The 16,776-nt window shown below is 39.8% G+C and overlaps 1 protein-coding gene across 3 annotated transcripts in view; it reads right to left on the minus strand.

Moving 5' to 3' along the window:
* Positions 1-9,394: 9,394 nt before the first annotated feature.
* The window catches only part of LOC124258231 (NADH-ubiquinone oxidoreductase 49 kDa subunit-like), a 33,875-nt gene continuing 26,493 nt past the window's right edge, over positions 9,395-16,776 (minus strand). The window contains exons 13-15 of one of the 3 annotated variants that reach the window (XM_046692295.1): positions 10,374-10,431; positions 10,014-10,076; positions 9,395-9,613 (exon numbers count right to left, since the gene is read on the minus strand). In XM_046692295.1, coding sequence (XP_046548251.1) covers positions 10,039-10,076; positions 10,374-10,431 — 96 coding nt within the window. In that variant the 3' untranslated portion in view covers positions 9,395-9,613; positions 10,014-10,038. Of the gene's footprint in view, positions 9,614-10,005; positions 10,077-10,373; positions 10,432-16,776 lie in introns of all 3 variants that reach the window. The other 2 variants (XM_046692297.1, XM_046692296.1) reach the window with 2 other exon arrangements.

Consider the following 16,776-nt stretch of genomic DNA (forward strand, 5'->3'; position numbering starts at 1 on the left):
CACTAACAGTTGGCCCAGTTGTTGTTCATAGTACTAATACTAAACAATGAATAATAATGTTATTGTGTCTCTCACTAAATATCAGTGATCTTTATCATTCAGTATGAGGATAGCAAACTGATAAATATATTGTAGGGCATTGCACTTTGGAGATGTATTCAAACACTCCTACGTTAACTATGACACAACACGCGTCAGGACTAAATGGATTTGAAAGTTGACCTACATTTAACCATTACTTCGTAATGTAAGTAGATGTTAACGTGAAAGCATATCTGTCCTATTTTTAAAAAAAACGTATGCGAAGCAACACTACTGTTCCAGATAACAAGCACTTGTGGCGAGGCTGCATAACATCCGAATAACTCAATCAGTACATTTCATTTATTTCAACTCCATACAATATTGCGTCACAGAATGGGAGCTATGTTTACCAGTTGCCTTAGCGGCAGTCACGCAGTTTGAAGAAGCCAATGTTTAGTTGTAGAAACTCAGTCAGTCAGCATGAGACCTGTACCATTAGCAACGATGCATGGACACAGCGACACAGACTAGAACGAGTTTTGGTTGGATTGTTGTTCAACGCCGCGCTTAGCAATATTCCAGCTATATGGCGGCGGTCTGTAAATAATCAAGTCTGAACCGGACAACCCAGTGATTAACAGCATGAGCATCAATACACGCAACTGGGATACAGTGACATGTGTCAACCAAGTCAGCGAGTCTGACCACCGGATCCCATTAGTCGCCTTTTACGACAAACCTGGGTTGCTGAAGACCAGTTCCAAACCGTATTTTAACGGGTAGGCTAGAAAGAGGTGCTACTCTCGTCTTAGAAAATTCCAATTCGTGTACGGCTATTTTCAAAACCAATTTTCACAATATTCTCATGACAGTAGCTTTGGGCTACAGGTAAATTGGTCGTTCAACCGATATAATGGTTGTTATTCGTTTCATCGTTGTCCGAGTATACAGCGTATGTATCTTCAGAAATCAGAAAGAAAAGTAGATAAGGCTCTTTTGATAATCGATACAAATATAAATTCTTTGTTGTCGTGTCAAGTGGCAGCAGAGACCATATAATATTATATGGTCTCTGGTGGCAGGCAATAGGTTAATAAGACCCCATCTCAAGTCACAAGTAATGCACGCAGCAAAAGACGTTACGTATTAATTACGGTCTCATGCTGTGCTCATTTTCTACAGTCACACCTGGTCGACAGATTGGACCTTTGATATGATGGCCTCAAGTCACGTGCCATGCATGTATTAATCGTGTGTCTTTTTGGTTTTCTCAAAAATAGTAACGTCACCCGATCGAATAGGGGGATGAGCTGTTAATGCGAGTCGAAACCGTCCAGCGTGTTCGAGATTTATTATGGGGTTTGTTATCATTATTATATATAATAAACCGAACAATCACCCATATTGTATAATTTTATAAAACAACATCCCATAACATAACATCTGATTTAACACCCATCCACCCATAACATACATGTAACAAAACAACCACCCATATGTACATTAGGAAAACACCCAAATCGCATACATCTAATTAAATAACCACCCATAGCATGCATGTAATCAAACAACCCCCCACAGCATACAGTAAGAAAACAACCACCCACAGCATACATGTAATAAAACAACCACCCACAACATACTTTTAATGAAACAACCACCCGTAGCATACATGTAATATAACAACCACCCACAGCATACATGTAATAAAACAACCACCCATAGCATACATGTAATAAAACAACATCCCATAACATACATTTAATAATACAACCACCCATAGCATACATGTAATAAAACAAACAACCACAGCATACATGTAATAAAACAACCATCCATAGCATACGTGTAATAAAACAACCACCCATAGCATGCATGTAATAAAACAACCACCCACAGCATACATGTAAGAAAACAACCACCCACAGCATACATGTAAGAAAACAACCACCCACAGCATACATGTAATAAAACAACCACCCATAGCATACATGTAATAAAACAACCACCCATAGCATACATGTAATAAAACAACCACCAACAGCATACATGTAATAAAACAACCACCCACAGCATACATGTAATAAAACAACCACCCATAGCATACATGTAATAAAACAACCGCCTACAGCATACATGTAATAAAACAACCACCCATAGCATACATGTAATAAAACAACCACCCACAGCATACATGTAATACAACAACCACCCATAGCATACATGTAATAAAACAACTACCCATAGCATACATGTAATAAAACAACCACCCATAGCATACATGTAATAAAACAACCACCCATAGCAAACATGTAATTAAACAACCACCCACAGCATACATTTAATGAAACAACCACCCGTAGCATACATGTAATATAACAACCACCCACAGCATACATGTAATAAAACAACCACCCATAGCATACATGTAATAAAACAACCACCCACAGCATACATTTAATAAAACAACCACCCATAGCATACATGTAATAAAACAACCACCCACAGCATACATGTAATAAAACAACCACCCATAGCATACATGTAATAAAACAACCACCCACAGCATACATGTAATAAAACAACCGCCCATAGCATACATTTAATAAAACAACCACCCACAGCATACATTTAATAAAACAACCACCCATAGCATACATGTAATAAAACAACCACCCACAGCATACATGTAATAAAACAACCACCCACAGCATACATTTAATAAAACAACCACCCATAGCATACATTTAAGGGAACAACCACCCATAGTATACATGTAATAAAACAACCACCCATAGCATACATGTAATAAAACAACCACCCATAGCATACATTTAATGAAACAACCACCCATAGCTTACATTTAATGAAACCAAACCTCTTTTGTGAATATTTCCTAAAACACCCACATAGTCTAAGTTTGAGGGTTGCATACATTTAATAAAACAGCAACCCCAAAATAAAACTATATCCATATTGGTATCCACAACAAGGTGCATTTCATTCGCGTGACATTGGAGCAATAAGCGAGGCCACTTGATTCTGTTGGCATGCAATACCATATTCCCTGGGGTTATAAACCTCTAGAGACGTCACTCTATTGTTCAGTTGGGCTCTTTTACAGTCATGTTCCTGGGCATTCTTCGGGAATAGCCATATGAGTTTGAATTACTTTACTTGTTCAAGTATTGAAGATTGATATAACTATTTTTATTACTGAATACGATCTCAAAATACTAGTATTACAATATTGAAAACTTCCAATATAATTGTGTCGATGCTTGGTTTCCAATCTCATCACCCACTTCACACGTATAGCCTCACCGTGCTTTTTAATGTGAACCGTATATGTACCCAGGGTCTTGTCAACAGGTGTATTACAAGCAACTGCTGAACTAGTCTAACAAGAGCACGAGCATACATGAAAAGAATTGAAACTGACAGGACTAAAAACAATTACTCTTTAGTTATCTTTCTTCGGACATCATGTCCAGCACCAGGGTGCATAAATATGGACATAAAAGAAAGAATAGTGTTATGGGTTTAGGAAATGGCAGAAAAAAAAGAGAAATAAAAACACCCGGGTTCGATTCCATTTCGGGTGTACCCAGCCATGATATTGCCGGAATGTTGCTAAAATCCGACCTATTTGCTTTATAAAGATTTTTGATATGTTTCCCAAATAATAAAACCCCACAAAGCATAGAGCTAATTCCGGCATTGATCCAGATACAGATATATATTACCAATACGATATTATGACAAATCGACTGCATTTGCTAACTGATAGAGTATATGTCTTATTTTTAAACATAATTATACAATCACGTAAACGAACATCACTGGCCGGTTGCCAACTAATGAGTGAGCCTCTGACAATGAGCTCACATCCGATAGTAAACAGGTCAGGAAATATTAGCAGGAAGCTGAATCTACTCAAGACTAGTAACCATGAAATGATATCACTTGTATTAAGCTGATTACAACGTCATACAATAACATCCTGGTGACCCATATCATGTCAGTGCAGTAGCTTTGATACGGTGCAAACATACTGAGCTGGCATGACCACGCCCTCGACATTGTATCCTGACTGTTGTGTTCGCGTTGCATTGTGCAATGTCACGCTGACCTGCAGTGTCAGGCTGACATAGCCTTAAGAGCTCAGCACGCGTATATATCCTAAGCCGGCATATGTGCAATCTTGCAGTGGGTGTTGCCATGTATATGAACGCTGCAGTGCTTCAAATAACAAATCATGATTGGCGTGACTAAGGTGTGACAAGTATGACAAGTGTCCTGGGCGCCACTTGAAGTAGGTCGCCACTTAGAACTTTCTATTCAAGTCAGATAAGCTACCCAGGACAGTGAAAATATTTCTTGATCTCTCTTTGAATATCATGGACGAAAAGCACTACATAATGGCTGGATTGTTAAACCATATATTTACGTTAATAGGTACAAATACCATTTATACAAATTTCTAAGTAAAAATACCTTTTATATGAATTATCAGGTAAAATACGAGGTAAAATACCATTTATATAAATCGAGGTAAAGTACCATTGATATAAATTACGAGGTAAAAATACTATTGATACTATTTATTAGGTAAATACCATATACATAAATTATTAGGTCAAATACCATTTATATAAATTACGAAGTAAAATATCATTTATATAAATTATTAGGTAAAATACCATTTATATATAAGTTATTTCTCAGTTATTTTAGCGTAATTTCATCCATGATCAGTACTGTTGGTGATCACTTTTGATGAATTTGACAAATATTCCTGCCCCCTTACAAAGTCGTGGAATGCCTATGATCTAACGTGACAGTCACCAAAGTGAATGTAAGGTTCGCTTTATTGGTCTATAGACAACATTGTACACTCGCTTCTTAAATTGCAATATTAAAACTGTCCATTTCGAAAAGGCATTGCGTGGTAGTCAATAACTGGGTGTGTGGCTCTAGACAAGTGTTTGTTAGAGATCTGGTGTAATTATCATTGAATGTTGTCGTCAAGGGAGCACACAAGCAAATGCACAGATCAATTTCATTTATAGATGGGCATGAAATAATAATCGATATACAAAGGGCACCATAGGTGTTGTCACAGATTCTTGTTTGCCTGTAGCTATACACATCTGACGTAATGCAAGGTTGTTAAGGGTGTGGCTTAACATTGTGGAATAAACACGATGCTTCAACTAAGATATCTTATCAGTTAAGAATGATATGGGTGAATTTGCACACCTTTACGGTCAAGCGTTATCTCGTATGGCATACTGCGTTTCCATCACCAGTTAGCCCCTTTTATATAAACTGGAAAGCGCGTTCTGAATTCAATGCGGTGTGCTATTCAGGCTGAAACCAGGATCTGTTATATTAGAGGCATGTATAGATTGTTGTCTTTTTGCCGAACTATTCCCTACCCAGTGCACATGATTCGACAGACTGGCCTACAAGGAAGTACCTTAAAGTGGGTTGCCTAACTATTGCCCTTGAAACGTGTATGTGAATACAACATTATGTATCTCAATAGCAAACAAGGTAAAGGGGTGATCTTAACTAAACCACAAGCCACTTTTGTACATATTGACTGAAGCGTTACGAAAGCATTAGTGGTATTTACTGATATTGGCAGTGTGCAAACAGTATAAGTGGTACTTCAAGGAGAGTAGGCAATATTTACGTCAGATTATATTGCATGCCATACATCTGCCATGTTAATCTGGCATAATACACTATAGGTTTGTTTTTCTTTAGCGCCGCACTCAGCAAAATACCAGATAGATGGCGACGGTCTGTAGATAATCGAGTCTGGACCATACAGATAAGAAAAAACCATACAATCCAGTGATCAGCAGCATTGATCCACATAATTGGGATACGATGACAAGTCAGCGAGCTTGGCCACCCCACCTTGCTAGTTCCTTCTTACAAGCATGGGTTGCAGAAGACTAATTCTACTTTTCAGGCGTTAATTCAGTGTAGAGTTTCAGTGATGGCAATATACAAGCTCAAATGCACGATTGTTGTAATTATGACAATACACAACAAACTATCGTAGCATTGCACCGTGTTTCACTTACATCTAATTTGAGGTAAATACACACTATTATGTTACTTTTGTTCGTTTCGTGATACTGCCCTTGTCATTTGAATATTAACAAAGGAAAACTTTGACACACGAAACTGATAGACCTGTCAATACATATGGAATAGTATTTAAGTGGGAAAATTATTTCAACGTATAGCACTTTTCAGGATTTAGGAAATTCTTTCTAAATTATCACGTCTTCTATGATTTAGGAAAGATTTTTTTCCCTGTGAACATATCACGATAAAGGACAATCTAGTAACCTTTGTACAAAAGGTATCACATATTATGAGTGTTCAAAGTAGAAATCAATGAGAACAGGGAAGTATTTCAAACAGGACATGTTGTTTATTCTATATATATAATCTGATTAAGTATACATGAGGGCGATACAGTATAACCTACGACCCGTGTTGTTGGCGCAACCTTATCAACCATGTCCGTGTGCAGATGAAACTGCACAATACATTTTTAAGAAGTATCGGTGCACTGTGAGCTATTTTCTTTCAAGGAGCATCCATTTAGCGGAATATTTTTTTTATTCTGAAAAATCCTTCATATAGCACTCATTCAGGTTACAGTCAAAGACAATTTGAGTAGATGAAAGTCATTCCTGTAACAAGACAGTGTACATCTCATAACAGCCGATGTTATTTGACATTTGTTTGGCCATGTTTGTTCAACCAAAACGTATAGGAAAATATCACTATCTTACTGAATAGATCTTTTGTCAAAATATACATTGTATTCAGTCATTCACATATTACCACAGATGTCGCCCCTGTAATCAATGTCTTTCCTGTTCCGTGTCTTTAAACATAATGATATAAAATAAAACATGCACGTATTTTTCGGAGACTATGTATACTTTTTGGCAAAATATACGTTGTATATTATAATGATAGATTTGAAAGTCGTTCAGCTGTAACCATAAAGTGAAAAAAGAAACGTTTCTTTCCTACAACATGTCCTTCCTGTGACAATAAACTTTCGGCAACAAATTCCATTGGATTTCTATTCCAAGGTTTGTAATCGTTGTAATTTTTTTATATCACTTCACGAAGTGACATGTAACCCAAGAGCAGACTTTCGGTTGTTTGTCCATACGTTTTGTCATACTTCACACTTTTCGTTTTTGCTATCTGTTAGGCTGCCACGAAAATACATATCTTAATGTTGTCATGTTCAAGCAAAGGTTCTGTCAGATTTATTGGTTGTAATTGAATTGAAAGGAAAGAATAATAAATCACTTCAACATATAAAGATAAGAGCTTACAACCTGTTTATCGACAAGGACAACAACGACTGGCCATGACCGAATGCCTAACTGTAGACATTTGCAACGGATACATCACCCTCATATTGCCTAACTGTGGGGTAGGTAAGATCCGGAAATACCTAACTGGTGAATCTCCGGTCGCTGTACTACACACCGCTCCTTGATGTCGTGACTCATAATCATGAGAACAATGATAAAAGCTAAACACATAGCACGCTTTAGTTTACTGTGTGCCAATGTAACAAATGTTATTTATATGGGAATAATTTTACTGGAACATGTACTTGAGTATTTGGATCATATTTATCCTTCATATAAAGTATGATCATAGTTTGAGAGCCACAATTTGAGGACATTTAATAGATCAAAATGGTTCATGTCTTCCTTTAAACAAACCCTCTGTATTCTAGGTTCTTTTTGTGTCATTTATGTGTCATGTTTAAGTGTTTAAAAAGCTTTCTTATAACTTTAGATCCTTGATTTTGAACCATATTGTGTTCACCTTTTTACAAAAACAGAATAGAATAAATAGTATAGTAGCCATAGACATGTTGACAATATCGTTAACAGACTGGTAAGTCAGTTCTTTATATCCACTACAAGGATGTTAAACCAACAAATTCAACCATTATTGTGAACATTCCCATGAATTTTGATAAAGTACAGAGAAGTCAATTGTTATTATTTATAACCACTACACGGATGCTGAACCTACAAATTCAACCATTATTGTGGACACTCCCAGGAAGTTTGATAATGAACAATGATGTCGGTTGTCATTATTTATAGCCACTACAAGGATGCAGTACATACACGGATATGGTGATTAGGATGTCAACTGTCCTTTTCTATCACGATCAAGAACACTTTCAACAGGCACAATCAATTATAGTTTACCAATAAACATATCCTTTACCCTTCAATCAGTTCTAGAGACACAGAAGACAAATCATCATTGACCTTTTCCTCATTACCAGGGTATTTTTTCCTGTTACGTCTCCTGGTTGCTTTGTGGTGCTTTGTTGGAATAGGAAATTTAGCCATATCAATAACACAGAGCCTAAATATATACTCCAAATCATACAATGTGGTATTCAGAAATTATACATGACTTAACACCAACAAGATGCTTTGAAATGTCATCAGCTTATTTTGCATATGTATGTTAATTTTGAAACAATGAGAATCAATCAGTAGAATTGTGTACACACCAGTTCACCAGGAATCGATGACCAGGCAATGTCAGATCTTTTGGTCTCTGATTTTCTCAAACTGTGAATGTTGGGAATATCTTCTGCCTACACCTGTACTCTGAATGCATTTTAAGATATTTGTCTTGACGTTTGGGGAGTCATCTTCTTGCTGACCTGAGTTTCAAAAAGGCCCCTAGTTTTTTGGACTCTGTCAAGTAGCATGATGTCCACATGTGTTCATTTTGTTGAATGACAAGTATGAAGTCAGATCTGCTTCAACAACCTAACAGATTTCCAAAATAAGCAAAGGCTGTGGGGATATATTAACTACATTATGTACATTATTATTGAATCTCTCCATTTCTGACCGAAGATTGTTGCTGTGATACAAGGTTACTAATTTCCCTCTTCAAGTTTTACCATCCACACATTTAACACCTTCATCCATTTCCAGGTCTTCACAGATGAGTTTGGTTCAGTGCAAAAAAAAACAGGAAAACAAAACATTCCCCCCGATTTCCGACTTGAGTGCAATTTCTAATTGCTTCACTCCAGAAATTGATTTCATGAATCACATCTGAACTAAATGAACAATTTATTATTTCTTGCTTGATGCCATTGGATACAATAGTGTCTGAACCAGACATACAATCCAATGACTGATATTGATGCAATGTCAGGGTAGGGTGACAGACATCAATGTACTCCCCACACTGATATACATGTGTCTGTGATGTCATGCATCCTGTACTATGTTCAGTTTTCCAAAGAATAACAAACAACACAGAATGTCCTTGTTGTTAAGTTTTAATGCCATCAAATCATAACATTCACGAAATGTTTCACAAATATGGCCTTTATGTACAAAACAATTACCAATGACAGACTGCTGTAGCAATGTACTGCTGAGACTGGGGGTGCTTCAACACACTGTATGTACAATAAATATTCCTTCACATAGTTGCTCTCCCTCCTGTGTTCATTGGTCTGCGTCACAACAGCTAGTATCTGCAACACACAACACACACATCAGAACTGGCCGCACTTGTCATCCAGTTACTGCTCACCATGAACAAAGAATACAGAACTTGATCAGGATTGGTGTGGAGCTGCAAAGTCAAAACAGCAGTCCAGTGAGAACATGAAAATACCCCCATGGGCACCTGACACCACTTTCAACCATGCCACAGCTGAGGGTTAATCTTCACCAGAAGTCACATGAGCTTGTGAACTAAGTTCATGTATATCGCACAGTCTTCTACTATATCGCATTGTATGCGAACATGTCATCCTACACACTACTTGACCAGGTTGTCTGTGAACACATACAGTCCTTAAGATCTACAATGCCACATTGAAGGTATGTTGTTCCCTACCACTACATAACTAAACTCACTCACTCACATACTTGTCTCAAGGTGCCATCCTCTGCTCTATCGGTCTACTTCACCAAACACAACATCCAGGGTTCCTGAAACAATCAGTTACATCAGTTACACAGTGAAAACTGACACGATTAGGCAAGTACTGAGCAAGGGGGAGGCAATCTAAAATATATGCTACATAGTCACCTCCCCTTTCCAACTTGCTAATAACTTTCATATATAAAATCATATTCACTCAGGATATTGTCTGAACCTCAAAGTCTTCTAAGAATTCCTGTGATTTTATTGCTGGAAAACACAAAAATGAAAGTGATCAATTTCAATAATCTTATTCTAATTTATAAATGGAACACACATACTTGAATACGAAATATATGCCTCACCTATTATAGCAACAACATCGGCCAACATGTGCTTCCTTGACATCTTGTCCAAACCAGCCTGAAATAATGAGTAAACTTTCAAAACAAATTTTCACAGAAAGAAATAATAGCTTAGTAGCTAAACATGTTCTATAACACATGCATTTGATAGCTAATAACAGTTTACAAAACAGTACATAACAGCAAGATATACAAATAAACAAAGCTCCTGATGAGTGATGACTACTTTCAACCATACACCATTCCACATATGGCAGCTGTGGTGCTACAAAATGGTGCTATTAAGATTTTATAGATTAAGGGTAAGTTTGAAGGGAACCAACAAACATTGATACAAGTGTTCTGAAATATGTAATTTTTAGAGTAAAATTGATATTTTATACTTATCCTGACTCATGCTCTTTTGCTTGTCTTCTTCTTCTTGCGAACATAGTGGAACACTTGTATCTCCTTATTTGAAGCTCCCTTCAAAATAAAATCACTAATTGGTACTCACCACGAGTTGCTCCCCTTTGTCTCCCCTGGCGGGAAAAGGTGTCGCCACCCTCTGGCCATGTGCTCCACTCTCTCCTGATTTAGCGAGCCCAACACTTGAATTTACAGGGAAATCCAAAGTGTTATGTGGGGAGGATGGGAGGGTTAACCTCATGAGTCAGGATAAGTATAAAATATCAATTTTACTCTAAAAATTACATATTTTTCCTTATCCTGACTCATGCTCTTTGTTTGTAGCATCCTAATGGAACGGAGGTGGGTAACAGAATACTTTGGATTTATAATTAGTGATTTTGTATAGATATACTGTAATATTCCCTCACGGAACTTCATGAAGCCTTAGATTTAGGATGTTTCCTGTATAAAGAAACCATAGGTTATATAAAGCCATTAAAGGGGAATTACATTATGAATATATTGAACAATACATATAAATTATATATATATATATATAGGTGACTCTGATAGAGGCACTGAAATTGACTATATCCAAGTATATGCTTAAGGTAGAATACTTAAGCTGAACATATATACATAGCCCTAAAACTCCTTAGAGTTATAAGCTAGATGAGTATGTATAAAATACATATTAATCTTGTGAGGCTAATATTTTAACGCCTACTGCAGGGACTGTCAGTTGTTGAGCGAGGACCAGTGGTCCGAAATGAATGCCAGAGACATCTTCTGTAGTGATGTCTCTTAGGTAGTGATTAGCAAATACCATGTTAGATTTCCAATAGCATCCTTCCATAATCGTGTTCAAGGAACAGTTACCGTAGGGCGAGGGTAGAGGCCAGTGCCCTGATCTCATGTGGATTTGATGCTGTTGGTGGGTCCAAGCCTGCTGCCTTGTAGGCACGGAGAATGACAGTCCTTATCCAAATAGATATTGTGGTCCGTGACACTTCTGTTTGATTCGTGAGGCTTATAATGGGATGAATAAACGCTTGAGAAATCTTTCTCCTTGTTTTGGATCGTCAGAAATAAACTTTGAGCTCTTACCGACACAGTGATAGGTCTTGTGTATCTTGTGATCCGAGAATAGAGGATACCGGATGTGGAATAATCTGTCTGGTTGACCTGGCAGTTGATTCTTTGCAATGAAATCCCATCTTAATCCGGAGGTGCGCTGTGTTATGATTGTCATCAAACTGTATCCTCTCGTAATCCAGAGCGTGAATTTCAGACATTCTTGCTGCTGTGGCTAGCGATAGCAGAAACAATGTTTTCTGTGAGAGAAATTCAAAGTTTGTCGATTCCAATGGTTCATAGACCTCACTCGTGAGGTGTTGTAACACTACATTCAGATCCCAAGCTGGAAGCGGAACTTCCGCTTTGGTCCTCCAATCGAAAGCTCGTAGTAAGGCCAGTAACTCTGGAGATCTTGTCAATTTGACACCGCTCTCATGGTGATTACAGAGCTAAGCCGCAAGATATGTTGATATCGTTGAACCTTTTAAATGTTTGTTTTGGCGTAGGTAACACAAATAGTCTGCCACTTGAGGTTGTGAAGCTCTCTTGCTGTAAACCCTTTCTTTGTTGCATAATTTTCAAACTGTGCCACTTTGTCGCCGCAGTATTGCCACGAAGTTGACGTGAAGGCAAGCGTGACTGCTTTTGCCGCCCTGGCAGAATATCCTCTCTTGTTTAAACACATTTGTATACAGTCCATAACGTGTAGTTGGAACATTGCTGGGTTTCCGTGCACTTGTTTGGTGTGAGGATGAATTAACAGGTTTATGCCGCTTGGGTAGCTCCAGTGTTGGTTGACCGATTTCTTGAATTAGTATGGGAAACCGACGCTCTGGCCGGCCAGTAGGGCGACCAAAGTGAGTTGTAGGCTCTGTGTTTGTCTGATTTTCTGTAATACTTGAGGTATTATTGCTGGCGGGCGAAACGCCGTGACGCATTGAGGCCTTCCCATGATAGACTTAGAGCGTCCGCTGCCCAAGCTTGGGGGTCTGGGACTGGTGACACGTAATGTCGGTAGCTGATTGTTGAATCTGCGTGGCTTAATAGGTCTATTAGCTAGCTCCTAATTGCTTGATTATCTGTGCAAAAATTTCCGGTTGATCATCCACTCTGTCGGTGATGGTAGATGAGGCCGAGAGAGCCGCCTGCTAGTATATTTCTGGCTCGAATGTGCACTGCTCTGACATGTAGATTTAGATCTTGTATTAAATCGAACAGTTGAAAGCTTAGGTTCAAAAGGTTCATCGATCTCGTTGAGCCTTGCTTGTTTATGTAGAACGCCACTGTCTTAATTGTCTGTATGGATCATTAGCAAGATTTTGTAGAAATGTGCTCCAATGTAGAATGGCGCTGATTACAGCTTTCATTTCTAGACTGTTTATATGGAGTTTGCATTCTTGCTGATTCCATAACCCTGATATCGTGTGGTTGGTGAGATGAGCTCCCCAACCTTGGAGTGACGCGCCTACATACAGATGGGTTTTGTATTCCTGCTCTGCTAAACCAATCCCTTCGCGAGACATTCGATTCCTTGGTCCACCATAGTAGATGTGGTCTGAGATGTTTCGTAGACTGAATGGTTGTACATCGCTGAGATGTGCGTTGATGAGGACCTGTAGGGACGCGTAACTGTAATCTGCCTGTGACAGTCATGTCTTGGGCTGATGTGAGAAGACCTAGTAGGCTCTGCCATTGTCGCGAGTGGTAACGGAGAGAGTAGAGCTGGTGGAATGGTCTGTTGTATCTTGAGCCAACGGTCTTCTGGTACCATAATACGGTTCGCGATTTGTGATGAATCGAATACCTAGGAACTGTAGGTCTTGGCGATGGTACTAGGTCCGACTTGCGTAAGTTTACTAACCAACCTAGTTGTGTTAGTAGCTTTATGATGTAATTTAACTGTAGTTTGAGACGAGTGGATCTTGATCTACTTGTATCCCGTCGTCGAGGTAAAACGCACTGGCGTAGCCCTTTGACGATGTAGAAATTTGATAATCGGTTTCGTTATCCTCGTGAATAGCCAGGGGCTGATGATATTCAATGGGAGTACTTTCCACTGGTAATGTAGCCCTTCTAGAGTAAATCGTAGGTATTTCCTGGAATCGGGATGAATGGGGATGTGCAAGTAGGCATCCTGTAGATCTATGCTGCCCATGTAGTCCATAGGACTAATCATCTGGCGTAACTGAGGTAAATGTATCATGCTTAAACTTCGTGGTTTTGCGTGATAGTTCTTGTTGAAAAAGCTCATGTTGTAGATGAGTCTGTATTTCTCCGTGGAGTTTTTCTTGGGAACTAGGAAAACTGGGGAGTAGAAACCTGGTTCGACGCTTGCTTGGTCTATTACTTCTATGGCCTGTTTGGATAGGAGTGATGAGACAGCCTCTTTATCTTTGGTAGTTGTTGCTTTGTAAATCGAACTTGGGGGTTTGATTGTCAGCGAGGCTTGTCCTGTAGAGGGATACTGAAATCCGTGTTGCATAATGTTGGAGACGTAAGGATCTTGCAGTATTCCCCAGTTTTCCCAGTGTAGTTGGAGGCGCCCACCCACTTGAGCTGGTTGTACTGGAACGGCTGGGGTGGAAGACTCCAGTCGTTCAACCTGTGTTTCAGCGCCTATAATTGCGGGAACCTCTGGGTGTCCTGCCTCTTCCTGATCCTCCTCTATAGTTGCCATATGGGCTTAATTTTAAAAGAATCTTTACCTCTAGAGCTGGCTATCTTCCTGTCTCTTGCTCTTTGTAGGCCCGTGAACTTAGATCTGCCTGAGTATCTTTGTGAAGTCTGACGAATGACGCTGGCTAGTGTGTCCATCGATCTAATCATAAGGACTTCCCTGGAATCCTTAGAGACTTCCTTGGCGACCTTGTCGATTTCTCCGCCAAAGATGGATGTTGTCGACCACGGGCTGTATAAAGTGGGGCTGTAAAGTTCTCCCCAATTACAGGAGGCGCAGGAGGCCTTGACGACGCAGCTAAGGTCAGTGCTGCTGAAACAGATGTAAGATGATCCGTTAAAACTGCTGATCTTTCTTTTGCATAAGTAAGGCAGAATAAATCATTCTATCATCTTCCGTCGTGGAATCCTCGAATCTAGTAATAAGAGTCTCATTGATCGCCCCTAGATCTATTTAACCCAAAGAACATACGCCTTCGTCATGGTTTCTATATGAGCCAACTTGCGATCATCCATCTTGTAAATCTTGTTCTTTACATCGCTGATGATCTTATAGTTCTCATCGATGTCCTGGGCCTTGTAGAAGGAGTCCATGTTATGCGTGGAGAACTTCTTGGCTTGAAAGTTGGGTAGATGTGGTATCTGAACTTTCGTGAGCTTTCTGGAAAGCTGCATCTAGATTCTGTGGCACTGCGCTAATCGAGATTCGATCGGGTAGAGTGATTGCATCTGGATCATCTTCCTTCATCAAATACGCCTGAGCTGTATTGCCACTTTTAGATGGTGATGTGAGATCTAGGTTATTGACCATCCAATACCGTGATTCTGCATCAGAAAATATGATTCCTCCATCATCCTCAAAACCATCATCATTAATAAATTGTAGATGCTCTTCGACCGCTGCGTGTAGCTGTCTGTATATCTGATGAGGTTTGTGGCGATCTAGTTGACTTGTGCCGCTCTATGTGGAGATCTGATGGGTGATCGACCTGGTGATGAACGGAGTGGAGATCGTCTATGGGATGATCTTCTTCGAGACTTGTGAGGTGAATGTTGATAGCTTCTGAAGCTCTTCGGCAGTCCCTCGATGTTCTTCTAGACGATGAAGATCTGGAATCATATGTCGCCGCGAATGCCGAGAAAGCTTCATTTGCGCCCGTCCGGGATCGATGATATGACCTTAGCGCTTCCGTGATGTCTGATGGTCTGAGTCCATATCTAGAGATGAAATCGAAGATGGTGATGATCTCTCCGCCGCGCTAAGGCCTTCGGCGGCTGTACATCTAGGTCCTTCGCCAAGGTGGTGCGGGACTTCCTTCGAAGGTGACATCGTCTTGGCTGCTACGTTGACGGGGGTGCCTCTGGGGTGCTGTCACGTTGGAGCCTTCGCTGGGTTCGGACCCTGCTTGCGCAGTTTGTAGTGGTCCTCCATGATGTTCATAATCTGCCGCATCATGTCTTCTGGGATGATCTGTGGCGAAGTCGTCGGCGTCTTTTCTGCGATGGGGTTCACATCAATGACGTCTGACGCCGGTGTAGAGGCATCAGGCTGCATGGAGATCTCTGCAGAAGTCACAGTCGCTGACACCGTCAGCTTCTTCTGCCGTAAGTCGAGGGATGATTATCGGCTGATCATCGAGAGGCCCAACTCTGCTGCTGGAACGATCTCGGCTGAGAAAGTTCTTGCTGTCTTCAGAGATTTCCTTTGGAAGTCTGCGCTGCCCTGGGTGTCCTCAATCTGCGTTGAGGCGGCGATGAGAGCCCTCTTAGACTTAGTCTGCAATGACGGGATGTCTGGGGAGGCGGTCGCTTTTTCGAGGTAACGGACTGCGCCCCCGTTCCTCTGCGCGCAGGGTCTCTAGCAGAACACCAGACGGGAGAGGGTCGATCGCTAGCAGCTGACTGGAAGGAATATCTGGACTCTCTGCCATGTTTTGCCCTTGTTTGCGTGATCTATCTGCAGCACGCGTCTTAAGACGCAAAGATGATATTTATTAAATGCAGAATGAGATAAATTAATGCAGTAACTGCAATCGTGAATTAAACGCACACGGCGTAGAACAACTAGGGCATATTACATGTGGATCGGAGGCAGAAAAGCGTAATCTACAAATCGGTACAGATTTTCATGAACGTAAAGCTAGCTGAACAATCACGAATACACGGAATAAACAGTAGAAATCATGATAATTAATCAATACAAATAGTAAAGGATACTAGCTATACCTCTATAGTAACCTATGAGAGGTAAAAACTAAGA

Source organism: Haliotis rubra, unplaced genomic scaffold (genome assembly GCF_003918875.1).
Source record: "Haliotis rubra isolate DU_JTF1 unplaced genomic scaffold, ASM391887v1 Scf688, whole genome shotgun sequence".
Lineage (NCBI taxonomy): Eukaryota > Metazoa > Mollusca > Gastropoda > Lepetellida > Haliotidae > Haliotis > Haliotis rubra.